The sequence below is a fragment of the Apodemus sylvaticus genome, chromosome 5 (assembly GCF_947179515.1).
Source record: "Apodemus sylvaticus chromosome 5, mApoSyl1.1, whole genome shotgun sequence".
Lineage (NCBI taxonomy): Eukaryota > Metazoa > Chordata > Mammalia > Rodentia > Muridae > Apodemus > Apodemus sylvaticus.
This window is the reverse complement of record NC_067476.1, coordinates 98,428,891-98,447,265: the sequence shown is the minus strand read 5'-3', so window position 1 is coordinate 98,447,265 and position 18,375 is coordinate 98,428,891. Positions and strand designations below refer to the sequence as shown.

The window sequence follows — 18,375 nt, the reverse complement described above, 5'->3', positions numbered from 1 at the left end:
AGTATATTCCCAACACAGAAATCAAAGCCCCATTACCAAAAGAAAGGGGGAATATACCTCACGGAAAACATAAATGCTAAATGGAAAAGTCTTTCATTAAGTTAAGGATGATAATAGAAGGCAGCATCTAATGGTGTGGAAACAGTAGAAACAATACTAAGCCATATACTATGAAGAAGAAAGGCAGAGCCCCTTATTGAGATTTAAGTTTGTAAGCAAAAGAGAAGCCAGCAATAATCAAACAGGGGATTGGAGCTGGACAGAGTTGCCCATGCCTATAATCTCAGCACTCAGAAGGCCAGAGAATTCCATGGGGTCTGATGTAAGATGAACCAACAGAGCAAATTCACAGGGTTCATTCTTAGTTGACTTTAAAAAGTCACTAATTTGGGAGATCACAGAGCCAGGGTTCAAGGCCAGCATAAGGTAAAAAGGTGAGTTCTATTTAGCCTGGTAATCTGAGCTAGACTATAGAGTAAATCTGTCTCAAAAAAACCCAAACTAGGAGAAGAAAAGAAAAAAAGGGGGGGAGGAGAAGGGGAAAGAAAGAAATCAGGAAGGAAGGAAGGAAGGAAGGAAGGAAGGAAGGAAGGAAGGAAGGAAGGAAGGAAGGAAAGAGAGAAGAAAGAACAAGGGAAGGAGAGAGGAAGAGATGTTCAGGCTACTGGCTTAGCAAAAGGATCCTTTATTGATTTTTCTGGAGTAGGCTGAACTCCTATAATTGCCAATTAGTCATGGGCACAGTTTCAAAGATGTCCTTCCGGTGTATAAACATGGTAGCCTTGTACATGGTGGCTAAAGGGCAGTCAGCCTCACTTAGGAACTGCTGAGTTACCCCTGGTGTCATCGTTCTGTGTGAATGCCCTAGCCTTGTGGTTTAGTCTAAGTCTTGTGACAAGGCCCTAGACTGCAGGCACTTGTTTACAAAGAAAGCCTCGGGCAGGGTAGAAGAAACACAGGCCAGTTCCAATGTGCAGTAGGTAAAGTTAGCCATGCATTAAACAGTTCTCAAATGATCAGCATGTCTACTTCCAGAGCTCAGAGGAGTATGCTTCACAGGTTGAAGCAGTAAAAATAGCTGACATGATATAAAGACAGAGATGTCAAACCTTTTATCCCATTTAGCCACCATCAGGGACCTGTGGGCTCCAATGAAGAATTAGAATTTTGGGAAAAAAAATGTTCTTCAAATTTCCAGGGGAAAAAATGGTTATGCAACTGTTACCATTCGTCAGAAGTGTTGTCTCCAGCAAGCTAGCAAGGAGCTAAGAATGTACCCTCAGCTCTGTGATCTCCCAAATTAGTGACTTTTTAAAGTCAACTAAGAACGAACCCTGTGAATTTGCTTTGTTGGTTCATCTTACATCAGAATTAATTCTGGGGGTAATGGGGGATGAGAATTAGAATTAACCATCACAAATTTTGCTATTATGATTTCTCAGATGCTTACTATGTCAGGTACAGCTCTGCTAATCCAATTATTTTAGAACCCCAGACTAATATCTCAGGCCCAGTCATATACAATATGACTACTGACAATACAGGAAAGAGAACCAACTTCTGGGCTCACTATTCTTGCTACAAATACATAGAAGCAGTGAGAAAGCAGCCAGGGATGTGGCTTTCGCCCCAGCACTAGGAAGACAGAGGCAGACAGAATTCTGTAGGTTTGAGGCCAACCGGGTCCAAACAGTTCCAGTCAGCCAAAACTACACAGTGTGACACCGTTTCAAAAAATAAAAGAGCTGAGTGAGGAGAAGACAACTGCAAATGTGAAAACCACATAAAGCTCTCCTGGTAAGAAGTTATACCCCAGAAAAATGTAAATAAGACAGGGCAGTGAAGACATAAAATTATAAAGATCTAGAAAATTTCTTTGTTTCTCAAGGTAATAAACAAAGATGGGGGAGCTTTAAAATATCTTTTGCATTGTTTCATGTTTCATCTTTAAAAATCAATGAAATATACATTCTATTCTTGCTATAAAAATTGTTATTCACATAAGAAAAAGTTGCTAAATTAATGACAATTGACTTAGTTGGACCTCTTATTAGAAGATGCATTTATTTACACAAGGAATAAGCCCAGGGCTTGTTCACATGATTCATTAAGTGTAGATAAATGATAGACTTCCAAAGGAGTTTCTTCATCCACATTGGGGAAATTACTTTGAGGGTTTCTTATGTAACCAACATAGCCAGAACCAAGTTCACAGGGATGTAGAGATGGCTCAGGGTCTAAGAGGACCCTCTTAGAGGTACTCTTAAAGAGGACCCAGGTTTGGTCCCCAGCATTCCCATCCAGTAGCTTACAACTACCCACACCTCTAGATCTTAAAGAATCCAATGTCTCTGGTTCACAAGAGCAACTGAACTTAGATGTGTAGACACCCCTCCCCACACACAAATTAAAATGACACCTTAAAAAGAACCAACATACGTGAGAAAGAGTATTTTTAAAAAAAGCAAAGTCACCTGGCTTAACTCTGTAAAGTAAGTTTATTAATGAGAAGTTGGGAAATTAAATTCATCTCCCTCGTGATAACAAGAATTGATTCTAACATCATCCTTCACAGCAAGTTCTTTGACCATTTTTCTGTTACATTACTCAAGTAACTTGACAAATTATATAGCCTTGGCTGGCCTGGAACTATCTACTGTAGACCAAGCTGGCTTCAAACATGCAGAGATCAACCAACCTGAAAGGGTTTCCCTAGTGCTGTGGTTAAAGAAGTGAAGTACCCCACTCCCAACCCATGCCAACTCTCCCCACCCCTGGCTTAGAAAAAAAAGTCATATTCCTTAGACTTCAATCCAGTTAAGAGATGTTCAGGTGACTTAGAACATTTTAGTCTCACAAATAACTCCCTCTTTAATTCAATGTACATTTCTTGTTTGTGGGCTGTTTTGAAGTATCACTTATAATTTTACAACATCAGCATAAATCTTTGCAACACAGAATGAAATTCATGATCAACCAGTTCTAGTTCGGACATTATCAGAGAGGGACTAGTCAAAAATGATAATTATTAAAGGCCTTTTCACCCAGTGTCCCAGGGAGGTAACACTGTTATAGCTCCACTTCCTAGTACTTGATCTACTAAGTACCTTAAGCTTGGTCTACCCTAAGAGGAAGGAGAGGAGTCATGTAGTATCTTGGATAAAGACATCTTGCTTTCAAGTGACTTTGTACATGAGAGGCCATTATAGAACATTTTCCCTTTCTTTGGAATCATATACAAGGCCTTTTCACCTTTCCAACCTTTTCTAGTTGATATTCCAAATAAGGAGGCCTTTCAAGATGTGATTTCATTTTCTGGTGGCCTTGGAGCTATTGTGAAATGTGAAAATCCTTAACCTTTAGTGTTATATTGATGAAGGGACTCATCATCATTGCTATTGTGTTACAACAGTGTCCCCTAGGAGTAAGCTGAGCCACCTCTGGGCCATTGGACGCAAGTGAGTTGGCCCCCAACAGCGAACAGTCAAAACTAGAGCTTCATGCCAAGAGCATGGGCATTTACAAGTTATTGCTTGTGCTCCATTTCCAGTTTCCAAGTGCAAGCATATCCAAGTTTATTTTAAATTTGAGCCAGTCAAACATTTAGTAATATACATCAAAAAAGAAGTAGTTTATTATTTCAACATGATGTCTGTCCCAATAAAGCATACACATGACAGATCACGCAAGAGAAGTCCTTTAGTTCCGTGGTTTGCCTTTAAATACGAACATATACTTGTAAATTAATCCCAAACACATTGTCACTTTCCAATCCCTTTAAAAGCTGATTGTTCTCAATCGCCCTTTTAATTTTAGACATCCAGTGGCTGACTGCCAGGACACTTACAGATCAGCAGTCCACCCCACGTATAAAAGGGGCACAGATCTAGAGTGCTCAAAACTCACAGAATGGCATTCAAACAACTGAAAACTTTTTCTAGTCTTCCCTATTAATTAAGGGGAGAGAAGCCATCTGTGCAAGGTGAATTTTGGTAAGGTACCAATGTTTTTAATGATTCTGGATAGAATTTGAAAGTGCTTGTGAAATAGAGAAAGTATGTCCAGGAATTCCCATGATAAAATACACTGTTTACAAAAGTCTGTAGTCACTTGACCACATTTCTAATAAACACTAGAAAGCGTTCCTGTTATTCAATCAGACTCCACCATCACACTTGAAGGAACTGGTTCTCTAGCAGTCTGGTAGCAGCTACTTTCTGTATGCATACTAAATTACTTTGTCCCCCTTCTCTGTCTCTGTCTCTCTGTCTCTGTCTCTGTCTCTCTCTGTCTCTGTCTCTCTCTCTCTTTCACACACACACACACATACACACTCACACTTGTCAGAACTTTTTTGGACAAATGCAGAAAATAAGAAAAAAAACACACACAGCAGAGGTAGATGGGGGAGGAGAAAAAGACACACACAGAGAGAGAGAGAGAGAGAGAGAGAGAGAGAGAGAGAGAGGAGAGGGAGAGGGAGAGGGAGAGGGAGAGGGAGAGGGAGAGGGAGAGGGAGAGGGAGAGGGAGAGGGAGAGGGAGAGGGAGAGGGAGAGGGAGGGGTTGACTCTAGAAGCAGCATACTGAGGCATGTGATATCACCGGCCTTTTTCTATACATTCAGGAGAATGCATCTTAATTTCTATTTTGATTTTTGCTGTTTGTACAATTTCTCCCCCTGGGCTGACAACATATAAAGTTAGGCTCTCAGAAATCAGAGTAGCAGAAACTCAAAGGGAGACCATTGCCTTGATTTTGGACAGGAAATAACTTGACAAGGGGATTTTTTTTTTAATTGTCATTTTCTCTCCAAAGAATGTTTTCAGTCAATTAAAATCTATACTCAAGGCCTCTTCCAATAGGAAGGCACCTTTGCGTCTTCGATGAACAACCCTTGTTTGTGAGTCATTCATTTTCTCCATTACCAAAAGGAGAGAGAATAGAGGACAATTACACTGTTTGGATGAATCTGAGGAGTGTTAGGAGGAGAATTTGTCACAGAGGCAGAGTGCAGTACCTGACAGGCAGCGATTGATGGCCAGGAATGAGCACAAGTGACCAAAGCAGCCTCACAGGATGCAAATTACTGACTGTGGATTCCAATTTACCCTGTTCATTTTTCTTGCCTCTGCTGAAGACCATTAGTGGTTTTTGAAGCAGTGAAGGGGTCATTACTAATGTGGGGAGGCTCTAGCAGGAGGGGGAGGGAGGGGCAAAGCCTTCTGTAATTACACAGCTTTAAGGAACAGGCTGCAGGCCCTAGCCAAAAAAGTGTCAACACCTCGCAATCAGAAAAATTTATTTTCATTTTATGCTTAACCCATATTAACTCAACATTATCATCTTTCTTTGTTAACATTTGCAGAATATTAAAAGCCTGCCTTCTATATTAATACAGATCTAGTTAACCCTTTTGCTATACAGGGGATTTTGTTGAACCTATGGCACGTGGGTTCTCGAGCAAACAATCGTGCACATTTTGGATGATGGACGTGGAAGATGAAATACCTGAGGGCTGAATTATTAGATGATTGAAAATTATCCCCTTACTCCAATGCTAGGATGATTAGGATACTTTAAAGATTTGTCTGTTTTGTTCATAATTGTATGTATAAATGTGTGTTGGGGGTGTGCATGATGATCCACACACCATTATAACCCAGAGGCCCCAGATACCCTGGAGCTGGAATTACAGGCAGCTGTGAGCTCCCCAACATGGGTTCTGGGAACTGAACTTGGGTCTTCTACAAAAGAAGTAGGAGGCACTTCTATGCTGAGCCATCTCCCCAGCCCCCTGATGACTCTTAGTGATGCTGGTGGGAAATAGTTATGACTCCAGGCTTTCTAGTCTATGAACAACTCTGATATAGGGATAAAAGTTTACCTTTCCATTTAAGAAAACCAGTGAATTTTGAACAGGCCCTTATGTAACAGATGTGTTTCATAATTAAGCACCCTCCAGTGCAGAACCTCTTGAAGGAAATGATTGTAAAATAACAATTCTGGGTTTCAAGATGAGAGAGGAAAAGGGAGAGGGGCTAATAGAAACGTTGTTCGTTATCAATGTGAATGAACTGTGATAGGAAGAAAAGAATTAAAAACCAGAAATCCGTGGCTTTGTTCTCTAGTTGCTGTGCTTGAAGTTAACATGGGAAAATTCCATAGGAAGCATGTCATAAACCTGACTCCTTCTCCCCTGAGATGTGAGCTGTGTGCCTAGGGTAAGGGACAGTTAACCTAGGCAGGTCACTGTACATGACCTTGATAGTCCAAAACACTAATTAGTAAAAAATTAAAGAATCTCAATCTCACCCAGACTAAAACTCTACATCCAATCCTTTTACCTTGGCTTTCAAAATAGTTGTGATAACATTAGCCAAGAGTCCAAACTTCTACTGTGGTTAGCTTCATAGTAACTAAGAAATAATAAAACCAATCTCTCAAAGGTAGCATGGAGTAAGAATTCCTCATAAATTCACAAGGGAGCAAAGGAAACGGGTCTGCAACCTCTCTACTTGAAGCAGCAGATAGGAATAGAGACATCTAGAATTCTGATATCATGGCAGGGTACCTTCTACTGCCCGACTGATCAAAACCATGGAGTGACCTAGGCACCTGAACATTCATTGCTGGTCCTACAGACTGTGACGGGAAGTTGGGCTGCCCCAACTGGCTGCTGTCCACACTTGTCAGCAAGTTAAACATATTTTTAAGTGTGATAAGGAAAACAGAGCCGTGGAATAAAGAATGCACCAAGGGTGGTTTCACACTTAGAAGTATGTGCCTCTCTCCCATCTTCTGATGCATCTTTTAAACGTTTGTCTCTCCATCAGCACCCATACCCTTCAGAAGAACAGAAGAAGCAATTAGCGCAAGACACGGGACTGACAATTCTGCAAGTGAACAACTGGTGAGTAACCCCAAGATTTCTCTCCCTGGACTAAAGTGAGGTTTCTGAATAATTGTTTACTTTGGTTTTTATTTCTGGAACAAAGGGTGTCAGGGGTAACTCCTGCATTTCTTCCCTGAGGTGAAATTTATGCCTAGGGTAAGGGACAGGGAACCTAGGCAAGTAAGTGGACTTGGTACTATTTTTTCTTTTTCTCTTTCATCTGCTTTCTTTCCTTTTTTTTTTTTTTGTCTCCCCTAAGCTCACTTTCCCCATCTCTAATGCTTTAAAATTCTCCAGCCAAATCACAAATTCTGTCTGGCTCATTCCTGTCTAATACTGCTGCCCGAGAATTTTTTGCACAATGCTCACAAACAGCCACTATTTCTGAGAAGGGTTTCTTTTGTCTGGACCCTCAGAGACAATGTAGACACAGGGTGTTTTAGAACCTTCTCCCTCATAGGTATTTATTTACCATAATTTTTTTTAATAGAAGAGAAGGCTTTTTTCCCATTTTAGCTTGTGCTTTAGATGACTTGCATGGTGGTATATGGGCCATCTACCCCTTTGTACATGGCTTAGAGGGTAACTGAGGAAAGAGGAGGGGTAGGGATTAAATAAAATGATCACAGTGGCCAAGAAATGATATAGGAATTACTTATCAAAATACTGGGCCAGGTTTTATCAGCAGCTTAATTTTGTTCTGTACATTCTTGGGGTGATGTTCAGATTAATTGAACTGACAGTTTTCTTTCAAAATTCAGGGGAAGTATTTGCACGGATTTCAGGCCTTATACAAACTTAATTACATGGAACTCTACTTTATCATTCTAATTCCATGTAGCAGAGGTTGTATTTACAAATGAGAAGTCTCTGGCTTTATTCACAGCTTTCCTTAATATATTTATCAAAGCAGGTTCATTTACAAAGTGCTCTATCTGTGGGATACAGGCAGGCAGACATTAACAAAGCTTTTAGGTTTATCAGGCTCGCTGCCTGATGAGCTACCCGAGGGTCAATTGATTTTGTGGTTCTGTGATTCATTTTTTTCTCATTTTTCTAGGATCACAATGAGAGACATGCTTGGAGAATTAGCCAGTTTGTCTGCCTTATCTGTCAGGCAATTTTTTTTTTCCCAGGGAAGTCAAGCTACTTAAATTGGCCACAGGAACTGTCGTTATCTGACTTTAATGCACCCTATAGTGTGGATAGCATTTCAATTACACCAGTAACCAAAGCTTAGCTGCAGCCCTTTTCATGCCTACTGTTGTACAGAAAGTGATGTGCCTACCTACAGAAGCAGAAAATTGAGTTGCCTTGCTTCTGTCAGGGTGATTAATGCAGAAATAAACTGCTAACCCGAAAAGAGAGGCAGAAAGAAAGGATAGACAATACAAACCGGGATTCTCTTTAATTTTCTTCTAAAGATTGGAGCTATGTACATTTCAAGATACCCTTTAGAACAAAATCTTGGAATAAAGGTTATAATCTCTGGGGTGAGATGTGTCTGGGACTGTGCATTGGTAGGGGCCTTCTGATGTAAATATATAATGTGTAAGCATATACATTCTCATTCCTGTTCCCAGTTCAAGTAATCTGTGGTGTGAAACAATAAAATAAACATATTCTGGGTTAGGTTTAAGAGAGTCGGCCCTACTTATTGTTTTATAGCACGCTGGTCTCCAATGTAAGGTAGCCAATAGTGCCCCGGGACAATTAACATCGCTTGAGAAATTTGGTTGTTGTTTTTGTTTTGTTTTGTAAATTTGGGACACATTCAGGGAAGTTGTAGTGGGAATTTTTGAGACAAATGGAATGTTTCTATGCTGATATTTGGCATTGACATTTGACCTTTCTTTGAAAACGCTGTCACATTTCATCCGTTCCCGGCACTTTTTTTTTTTTTTTAATGTAATCATTGCCCTTGAAGAGAAAAGACAACTCAGTTCTCTATCTAAAGACCAGCCCTCCTCACAGACACCTGGCTGAGACCTGGAAGAAAGGACCCTTCTTTTCTGAATTCCACAGAGCCCCAAGGCATGTGCAGGAGTTCAGTTGGTGTGATATTTCGGGTGTCTTGTTTCTCTGTGATTTGGGCCACATTTGCCGAGGGTGAAGACATGACAGTCTGTCACATGGCACACTTGCAGTAATATGGGATAAACGTTGACACCTCTGTCTCTACAAAATAATTCCATCTTTCTAATTTTCACACTTCCTTCTGAAAAATTTCTGTAATCCTGCCCTTAGGTCCAATTCTTAGCTAATAGCTACCATAACTTTGATAATAAGGTGTGACTCATGAGGACGGCTCCCCAAGTTCCCCTGAAGCACTGTCAAGAGTTGAAGGCCGGGGCCCCCAATCCGGGGATTTCAGAGAGGAATCTGCAGAGGAACACTCCCCACACTTGAACATTCTGAACTTGCCCATCCACTACCTTGACAAAGTCACCTCTAAAACCATGCCTCTTTCAGGAAGGTTCAGAATCACAAACCTAGGGTGCATAGAGTGACAGGAAGAATGGACAATAAAAGAATGTTCTAGACCCTGAGAACAGTTACTCTAAATAAATAAATAAATAAAATCTAATTTAGCTCCTGGGGAAGGAGAGATGCTTGATGATTAAGAGCACTTCCTGATTATCCAGAGGATCCAAGTTTGATCCCCAGAACCCAGGTTAGACGACTCACAACAGTCTGTATCTCCCAGTCTCTATGGGAATATTCCCAATGCATGCATGCCGGACACAGACACACATAAATACACACATAAGCACACATAGACATATATGAAAGTTAATTAAAAAAAAAACAAATAGTTTCTAAGCTTTAAACTTCCCGCTCCCCATAAGCCAGATGTGGCCAGAGTCCAGTCTTACAGGACATAAGGGTTACACCCAGGGACTTGAGTATAGTCAGGGAAGCCAACATCTAGAGTTAATAAGCAACAGAACATGGCCCTACATACTTAATGAGAGCAATAACAGTAAAAACAGGCCAGTTAAGATCATCAGTAGTAGGAAGTAAGAACAAATGGGCAACATGGAGTTTAAGAGATAACCGAGAGAATTAAAGATATATTGGATCTTTGTAGCCCAGGCTAGAAGAGTCCTCAGAGAACTTCTCAGATGTATTTACAGAGAGAGTATGTAAAACATAATGACACAACCAAACTGTAATGTGACTCCCAGAAGGATCAGAGTTTATGACATTTCCCCAACAATCAGCTCACAGAAGTCCATGAATAATAACCACTCAAGTAAGATTTCTTTTTCAAGATGCCTTTATGGATGAGGGGGTTGGCATGGTGCCTCACACCTGTAACCTAGGACTTCAGAGACTGTGGCAGGCGGGATTTGTTGAGTTCAACACTAGCCTGGGCTATGCAGTAAGTTCAAGGTCAATTTGGACTACAGAGTTAAGTCTTGTCTCAAAAATCCAAACACAAAGTCAGACGTGGTGGGTCACCTGTTTGTCAAGAAAATAAAAGGACCCAAGTTCCAACCCCAGAGCCCACATAAGCCTGGCAGTAGTGGCTCCCATCTGTGGTCCCTGTTACCTAAAGTGAGATGGGAGTCACAGACAAGAGAATCTGCAGAGCCTCTGTGGGTTGGGGGCTACCTCGCTTAGTTTATGTAGCAGACAACAAAGAACCCTTGTATCAAACAAGGTGGAAGTCAAGGACTGACCTCCAACTTTGCTGACCTCCATATGTCTGCTTTGGTGCGTGCATACTGAACTAATATACACAAAAAAACACTTAGGCACATATCATACACACACCACAGAGAAAGAAAATGTAAAACTCTTTCAGCAAAATAACAATACACTCATGTTCACATGCAACAAAACACCAGAATTACATTGTAGTTGCAATATTTACCTAAAATTCTCATCTACAGACTAATTTTCTTATTGCTGTTTCTTTATTTTGAAACAGGGTCTTGCTTGCCCACAATTCTCTTTGTTGTTCATATTGGCCTTAAACTCACAATCCTCACCTATACACCTGAGGTCTGGGTTCACAGGCACACACAACTGCATTTGGTCTCCATATTATTATTGTTCTTTGGAAAAAGAGTCTCACTGTGTAGCCTTGGCTTATCTGGAACTTGTTTTGTTGACCAGCCTGGCCTTGAACTCACATAAATCTGCTTCTGACTTTAAAGTTCTAAAATTAAAGGCATGAGACACTGTTCCTGACTCCAAGTTAATTTTTAAAAGAAGATATTTTAATGTATTTTTTTAAATTCATGAGATTATAGCAATTATAACCAACTATAAAACAACATCCAAAGTCTACCGGGGTGAGCTACTGATGGAATGCAAGTAAATTAGGATTTACTTCTTCTTAGAAGATAGGTTACAGCTCCCCCCTCCCCCCCCCCAAATGAAAAAGCATGAAACTTAAACCAAGGAACTTTTCAGTGAAGATAGTCCAGAGAATTCCTTTGTATAACAGATAAACGCCCTGCACAATCTCTCAAACTAAGAAGAACTACTAATCATTTGTGTCCTGCTCAGCCATCTCCCCATCACAAGGGCCCATAATCATGTTAGCTGTAACATCTCTAAATGATCAACGTCCTCATAGAGAGAAGAAGCTTGACTTCACATTGGCCCCATGCCAATTTTTTTTAGAAAGTGCAGGAGTTTGTTCTATTAAGACTTTTGAGAATCTCTTGAAAGTCTTTGTTCCTTCCTAGTAGACGTCATCTCTTACAGCTTTAAAACAGCTCAGCGTCTTCCCAGACACCAGCACAGGTGACTTGACTTTCTTGTGTGTGAAATAAAATGATGCTGGGGTAAAGGACGTTGGTGGTAAAGTATGGAGTAGGTTATAAGCGCTCTGTGAATCAAAGGCAACATGGTTGGGACCCGGAAGTCCTGGTTAAAGCACAGCCAGCAGCAGCGTGGTAACCTGAGGGATGCAGTAATGCTCTCCAGGAAGCCATTGTCCCAGACAAACTCACAAGATGCTTTGACTTGAAGAACGTCATCATGCTCTAGGTGGACAGTTGCTTGCAGGCTTATGCCGGTGAATTTCCCAGTCCAACTCGAAGCCTAATTAGTAGGACACAAAGAAAGTGGTGAAAGGGTCGGACCTCTTTACAGCAAGGGAAAGTCATTTTTCAGGGTACATGTGTGTTGTCACCCACTACCAAGAGAACAGACATCAGGAAATATGTTGTAATATTAGGACATCAAGAGTAAGCCTGGAATTGAGGGAATAATTTTGCGGTAAACATATGGAATAATTGGCCAGTGGTGCAAGAAATGTAAATGAGGCACCGAGACAGCTGGACACTTTTATCTCAAGAGAGAAAGGACTGAAGGATTGAGTGATAAACCAGGGAGGTGGGGTTGAGAAAAACCTAGACAGAGCAAAGCCTGCCGGACTAAATATCCTCTTTCTGCTCAGCAATTTCCACCACGGCCATTTGTTCAATGCATAGCTGCCGTCTGCGGTGATTATTTCCAAGTAACATCTATGTTTCAGAATAAAAATCCATTTGAATCTCAAGTCAAATTTGCCAGGTGCTAGATTCATTGTCAGCATTTAATGTGCTGAGACTGCCAATGCTGAGGAAAAGAATTTAAAAGAAAGCATGCTTTTGAACTCCAGTGTGAAGATCAGGAGGTAAGAGGTCTCTCTCTCTCCAGGTTCTCTGTGCCAAAAACACCCAGTCTCTGGAAAAGAGGTAGCGAAGCCCAGAGGACCCAGTGCTTCCAAGTTGTCTCATGCTGTCTTCTGCTAACCACAAGTGTGGGCTTCCTCCTCATAGATAATCCCTGGCTATAGAAGCGATAGGACTTCGCATCTCTGTCCATCTCCACATGGACTCTACCAAAGGGCACTCTTACAATTTCTGGGAGGCCCACAATAACAAGGACGGAGTGGGTTAGCTGAGAGGATTAAAGGACAGGAAAAGAAAACCAGGCATGATGAATGCTTAACTAGGAGTGCCCTCAGATCAAGTGGGTTTGGAAATCAAATGGGGGTGTTACCCTAGGAAATCATACATGGTATGAAATTCTCTCTCTTTCTCTCTCTCTCCCTCTCTCTCTCTCTCTCTCTCTCTTTCTCTCTCTCCTTCCCTCCCTCACCCCACTCTCTCTCTCACACACACACATACACACACACACACACACACACACACAAAATGTGAACTTTGAGGCTACTTCATGGACTGGGGCAGCCAGGCCTCCCTACCCTTGGTTGCCCTGTCTGATCAGTGATTCTAGACAGTTCCTATCCTGCACTGATGGAAGTACCATTTCCAGAAATTTCTATTCAGCCCAAATGTAGGCAGGCAGCTCAGACCCAACAAGAGCCTTTTAAAAGTTGTAAACAAAAGGAACGGAGGGAATAAGGGGCCAAGCCAGGGAGGAGGCAGGGGTGAGGTAGTCCTTATGGTCCACGCCACCACCCGCCCCTGTGTGTTTTCCCTTTTTTTTTTATTTCTTTATAAAGAAAGGTTGAAATATGGCTTTCATAGCAAGCTGGCCACATTATCTCAGGATGCATATTTCTTTGCTGGGCTAGAATGCCAATAAGAGGAGAAAAAAAAAGTTTCTCATTTAGAGGAATGTACAGTGCTGGAGAGAAAACACCAAACAACAACAAAAAGAATGCAATGAATTTTTGAAAAATTTCCAAAAACAGGGGGGAAGAAAGAAAAAGAAAAGTCCCTTAAAGAAATGTTTAATTTTTTTTAAGAGAGAGAAAATTCCCTACATTGAAAGTTACCATTGTTCAAGTCTCTATGTTACAGAAGAAAAATTGGACTCTAATGTGTTTAAATTTTTTTTTTGGAGGTTTTTAGAATTTAGCCTTCTCTCTTTCACTGACAAAAAACAATGAGCTGCAGACAGCTCCGGCATTCGGCACAGGGATCTACCTACCACTGAACTTCATTATGCCAGTATTTGGAAGAGAGACAAGGTTTGCTCAAACAGGTCCTTTATCCATCTCTACTGGCGTGATCTAGGTGCTTTCTCTGGTAATGGTGAAAAAAAAAAAGCCTATACCTCGGGCGGCTACAGGGTTTGACATTAGAATGCTGTTGACTGTTGGCTCTTTTCACTGGGGGGTGGGGGAGGAAGCTAAGTGACGTCATTGAAAATATTACAAATGTATCCTATAGCAAATGATTTAGTATTTCTAGCTTTGATTACAGAGGGATAAAGTAAAAGTTGTATTTAAAAAAATATTTTTTAAAAAAGGCATTGGGATTTTCAACTTATTCCTAAGTTATTTTTATAAAGTAGAAACCAGAGAGCTTGCCTATGCAGTGCTTCCACTGAGCCTGAAATTAGAAGCTATTAAAACGATACAAAATAGATTAGAATGTATCAGTACAGCCTTGTCTCCAGGGCTCCCTCCATCCCCCTTCCCTCCCTCCTCCCTCTCTCCCTCCCCTTCCCTCTCTCCCTCCCTCCCTTCCCCTCTCTTCCTTCCTCCCCCTCCCTCTCTCTGCTCTCTGATGGCTGCTGCCGCTTGGTCCAGTTTTCCGTGTTGATGTGTTCCCTTTCGCACACACTACAATGGGGCTCCTTCCAATAAAATTCCCTGCCATGTTGACTACTTTTTAAAATTCCTTCCAAAAATTCGTTCTCAGAGAACTCCTCTCTGAATAGTCTTTAGATTGCCCGAACCCTGTGCACTTCACTAGTTCATTCATGCATTCTCCCACTGCAGAGCAGTCTTGTAAAAATGACTTAATTGAGAATCTGCTCTGTTAATGAGTAAATGTAGGTCCTATTAACCTTGTGATCTCGAAGACTCGTTTTTTGTTGTTACTACTGCTGTTTTTATTGTGTTGGATTTTTCAAGTATGAGAGCGGACAGGGTTAGGCAGCGGGTTCCTCGTGCCCACCCCGATGTCCACTCGTTCCCTCCGTTAGGACACTCAGAACTACTTATTCCTATTGTGTAAACAAGGAAAATCAGTTTATATCTGAGGGAGAATCTTTAGAGATTTGGGGAGAGGAGTAGAGAAACCTTTGGTTCTTTTCAATATTGCTTTTCTCGAGTTCTTTTCCTGTCCATTGTTTTTCTTCTAATCAGAACATCCTCTGTTGTTTCCGGTATGGTTGGGTCTTGTGGGTGAATCTGAATGGTCCATGCTAACTGGCCATTCCCTACAGATTAGCTACTGACCTCCAGCCCTCACTCAAATTCACACACATTCTACACTGCTGATGAAAAAATGCAAAGTTCTTTCTCTCTTTCCTGGGCAAGGTAAACACTGGGAGATAGAGCATTTCCCCTTGTTTCCAGATACAGCGTATCTTTTAGATAAATCCCAGCCGGCTGAGGTTTCAGGTTATTTAGCATGGACTTCTAGGACTCCAAACTTCCCTCGAGCCTTAGATAAGAAACAATAACGTCAGCAGACCTAATTCAGAGTGCTTGGAACTGGGAACAAATTCTTCTCCAGATCTGAATTCAAATCCATCTCAAAGTCCACAAGGTGAAAACATTCCCCAGAGTGAAGCCCTTAGGCTTCTAGTCAGCTTTTGAGAAAAAGCTGGGTCTTCCTTGACTAGGGGTATTCTCTTCCCTTAGTGTGGGAATTATTTCTTTCTGGCCATGGCATTTGCATACTCCACACTGTAGAATGCTGTTGATAATGTCAAAGTGAACCATTTATCTATTTTGAACCTGCATTTAAGATTTTGTTTCACTTACATCTGAAACCTCTGCTACTTTCAATAATGATACACATAGTTTTCTAAACTTTAGAAGAGTCTCCTCTTCAAACAACATTTTGATTGTTGTAGAATGGACAATAGCTAAGTCTGAGTGTACAGAAATAGGCAATGTGATCTGTTTGTCCAGGTTTCCCAAACTGTGGATGTGATTCTTAGTGTTTCGTTTGCTAGTACCGTTGAAAAGCTGCATGGGGATTCATGAGCAGATTTCCTCTTCTTAAAAATCTGTAGAAAGAAGCTCAATGGAATTTAGACACATCTGGCTTATTTCCTGTGTTACCTGAGGCTAGGTGAGACAGGACAAATTCCAAATAGCGTCTTAGCCTTGAGTTACAGAATCCTGCTACTCTTGGATCTGCCGGATTCAGTGTGACTGTGCTATACATACAGGTCTTCTGCCAACTTGAGCTGTTGTCGTGCATTGCCTGTTTGTGAAGTTGTGTTTTATAGCATAACCAGAGTCACAGAATGGAAGCGAGAAAAGGAGAAATCCTCAGTATAAAGGAACAGACCAAGTCAGTCGGGGATTAACTTTCCTCATATTTTTTCATAATATTACAAAAGCAACGTTAGTAAACAGGAAATGGGTGATGTGTAAAATAATTAGCACCAAAAGGAACATAATCGGTGACTTATTAAAATCCATACACGGATTATATGACCCTGTCTGGTTCAGAGACCAGAGAGCACATGACTCAAGTGCCATTTCTGAGGGGATCGCCCCAGTGCACTTTGTCAGCTTAGTGGCTTCTGACATTAAATAAGCTGCAGGTGTGGTTGATTGAGTAGCCCTTTGACAGGAATGAGAAACGGGCGTCACCTAGTCCTTGCTGAGCTCCAGCCCTGCTTTCATTACCTTCTCCAAGAATTACATTTAGTCAACCGACTTATATGTAATTCTGGGAAAATCTCTCCTGACCCCAGAAGTCATTGTTCCACTCGTAATAAAATTATGCTATCAATTTGCCACAAGAGGAACACTGGAGTTCACTAAATTATTGTCATGTGTTTTATACTAAAGACAAAGTGATACCAATTAAAACAACAACCACCACCACCACCCCTGGATTCTAATTTTTTGATGGTGTGAGGGGAGGATCGAGGCTGGCTCGCAAGGGAGGTCATGTCTCCCTTTTTCATGTTACAAGTTTCATTTTCCTTAATTAGAAAATGGTGCTTATAGAGCGTGAGCAGGGGGGTTAAGTGAAGAAAGAGGGAAGAATGAAACCTGAGCTGAGCCCTAAATAATATGTCAAAAAATGACAACTCGTTTCCCTCAAGACTATTTCATTTGAAAGATTTGCTAGGTTACATTAGGCTTGGATAGATTTTTCTGGAAATGGGGCCATAACCCACAGACTAAAAATCCCCCAGCTTCACAGTTCTACAGACAAGCCACACCCATACCCGGGCCCCATCACCATGACAAGTACATACTTCTTAGGACTCACCTAGGTGCCAGTTTCAGGATGCTCTATCCCTTGGGATTTGAGCTTTAGTTAAGACATAAGAATACCATGCTTCTTGATCATCAGCAGGATCTAATAACCTACTGTTTTAATTCATATTCTGCTAGGTTAATTAAAGAATGGCCAATAATTTAGTCTCAGGAGGAATTCTTGACTGTTCATACCCTCATATAAATAATGCCTGTCCATTTCCTATCAGGTGGACGACAAAATAAATTTAGGATTCTATTATTCTTAAGTCAATTTCTATTCCATTGTATAATAAAAATTTCCAGTCCCAGGGAGTAGTTCACTAATTTTAAATAATAATTCTAATGATATAGTTTTACTAAATAGTTGAGGAAAACCCTTTGCAGTATATTATAATGAATTTTTTAAAGACAAATATAAAATTGCTTAGAAAAACTAGTACTTCATGGAGATATGATTTTCCATGATAACACCAGAAAATTGGTAACAAAGAGGAAAATAAAACAATGAATACCCCTATTGCTTAAGTGTCCTACACAATATCTTAAACAGTCTCACAGTAGACTAAAATGGATATTTTACCAAGAGACTAAAATGATACAAAGACCAAAATCTCTCTAACAAAAAAGGCAGCAGAATGATATTGGCGTGTGTGTTGTGGGCAAGAAAGAGTCTTGGCATTTAACTGTAAGTGCAAACGAGCCAATGGTCTGAAATAGTAATTTCTGGATTTTTATTCTGCTTTTGAATTGAACCACAGAGTTGAGGTCTTAGTAAGTATTCATAACTTGGTACTGAACTGAATTCGCACCAGCTAGAATGGAAAGGCTCGGGAAGGAAACACACTGAAAACATCCATTGGGCAAGAGTGCCACTCAGCAAGCTGTTTCTTAGGGAGATTAGATTTGAAGTTCATTTTAAATCAGGGGAAGGAACTGTTGTTAGCAGACAGATAGCAGTGTGAGAGGCCATGAAGGAGGGGAATTGAGTCCAGGAAGAAAAGGGCTGTCTCTTTCTAGAGAAAAGTAAACATGCAAGTATGGAGGGGGAGAGGGAGGGAGGGAGGGAGGGAGGGAGGAGGGAGAGGGAGAGGGAGAGGGAGAGAGAGAAGGAGAGAGAGAGGGAGAGAGAGAGATCCCAGACCCCTAGAGCAGTGGAAAGAGCAATATCCACACCCCGCATCTTGCAGTGTGATCTGCAAAGAGAGAAGACCTGGACATCATCAGTAGCTTGGGTCTAATTCCCACGCAGACAATGTGTGTGATCTCAGGTAATTTATCCTTTCCTGGTATCTATTCCCTCATCCATTAAAGAACCAGGAGTGGTTG

The 18,375-nt window shown here is 41.0% G+C and overlaps 1 protein-coding gene across 9 annotated transcripts in view; it reads left to right on the top strand.

The window, feature by feature from the left end:
• The window catches only part of Meis2 (Meis homeobox 2), a 205,140-nt gene that overhangs the window by 140,933 nt on the left and 45,832 nt on the right, over positions 1-18,375 (top strand). For all 9 annotated transcript variants that reach the window (XM_052183199.1, XM_052183197.1, XM_052183198.1 and 6 more), the window contains one exon: positions 6,835-6,911. In XM_052183199.1, the coding sequence (XP_052039159.1) occupies positions 6,835-6,911 (77 nt within the window). The remainder of the gene's footprint in view (positions 1-6,834; positions 6,912-18,375) is intronic.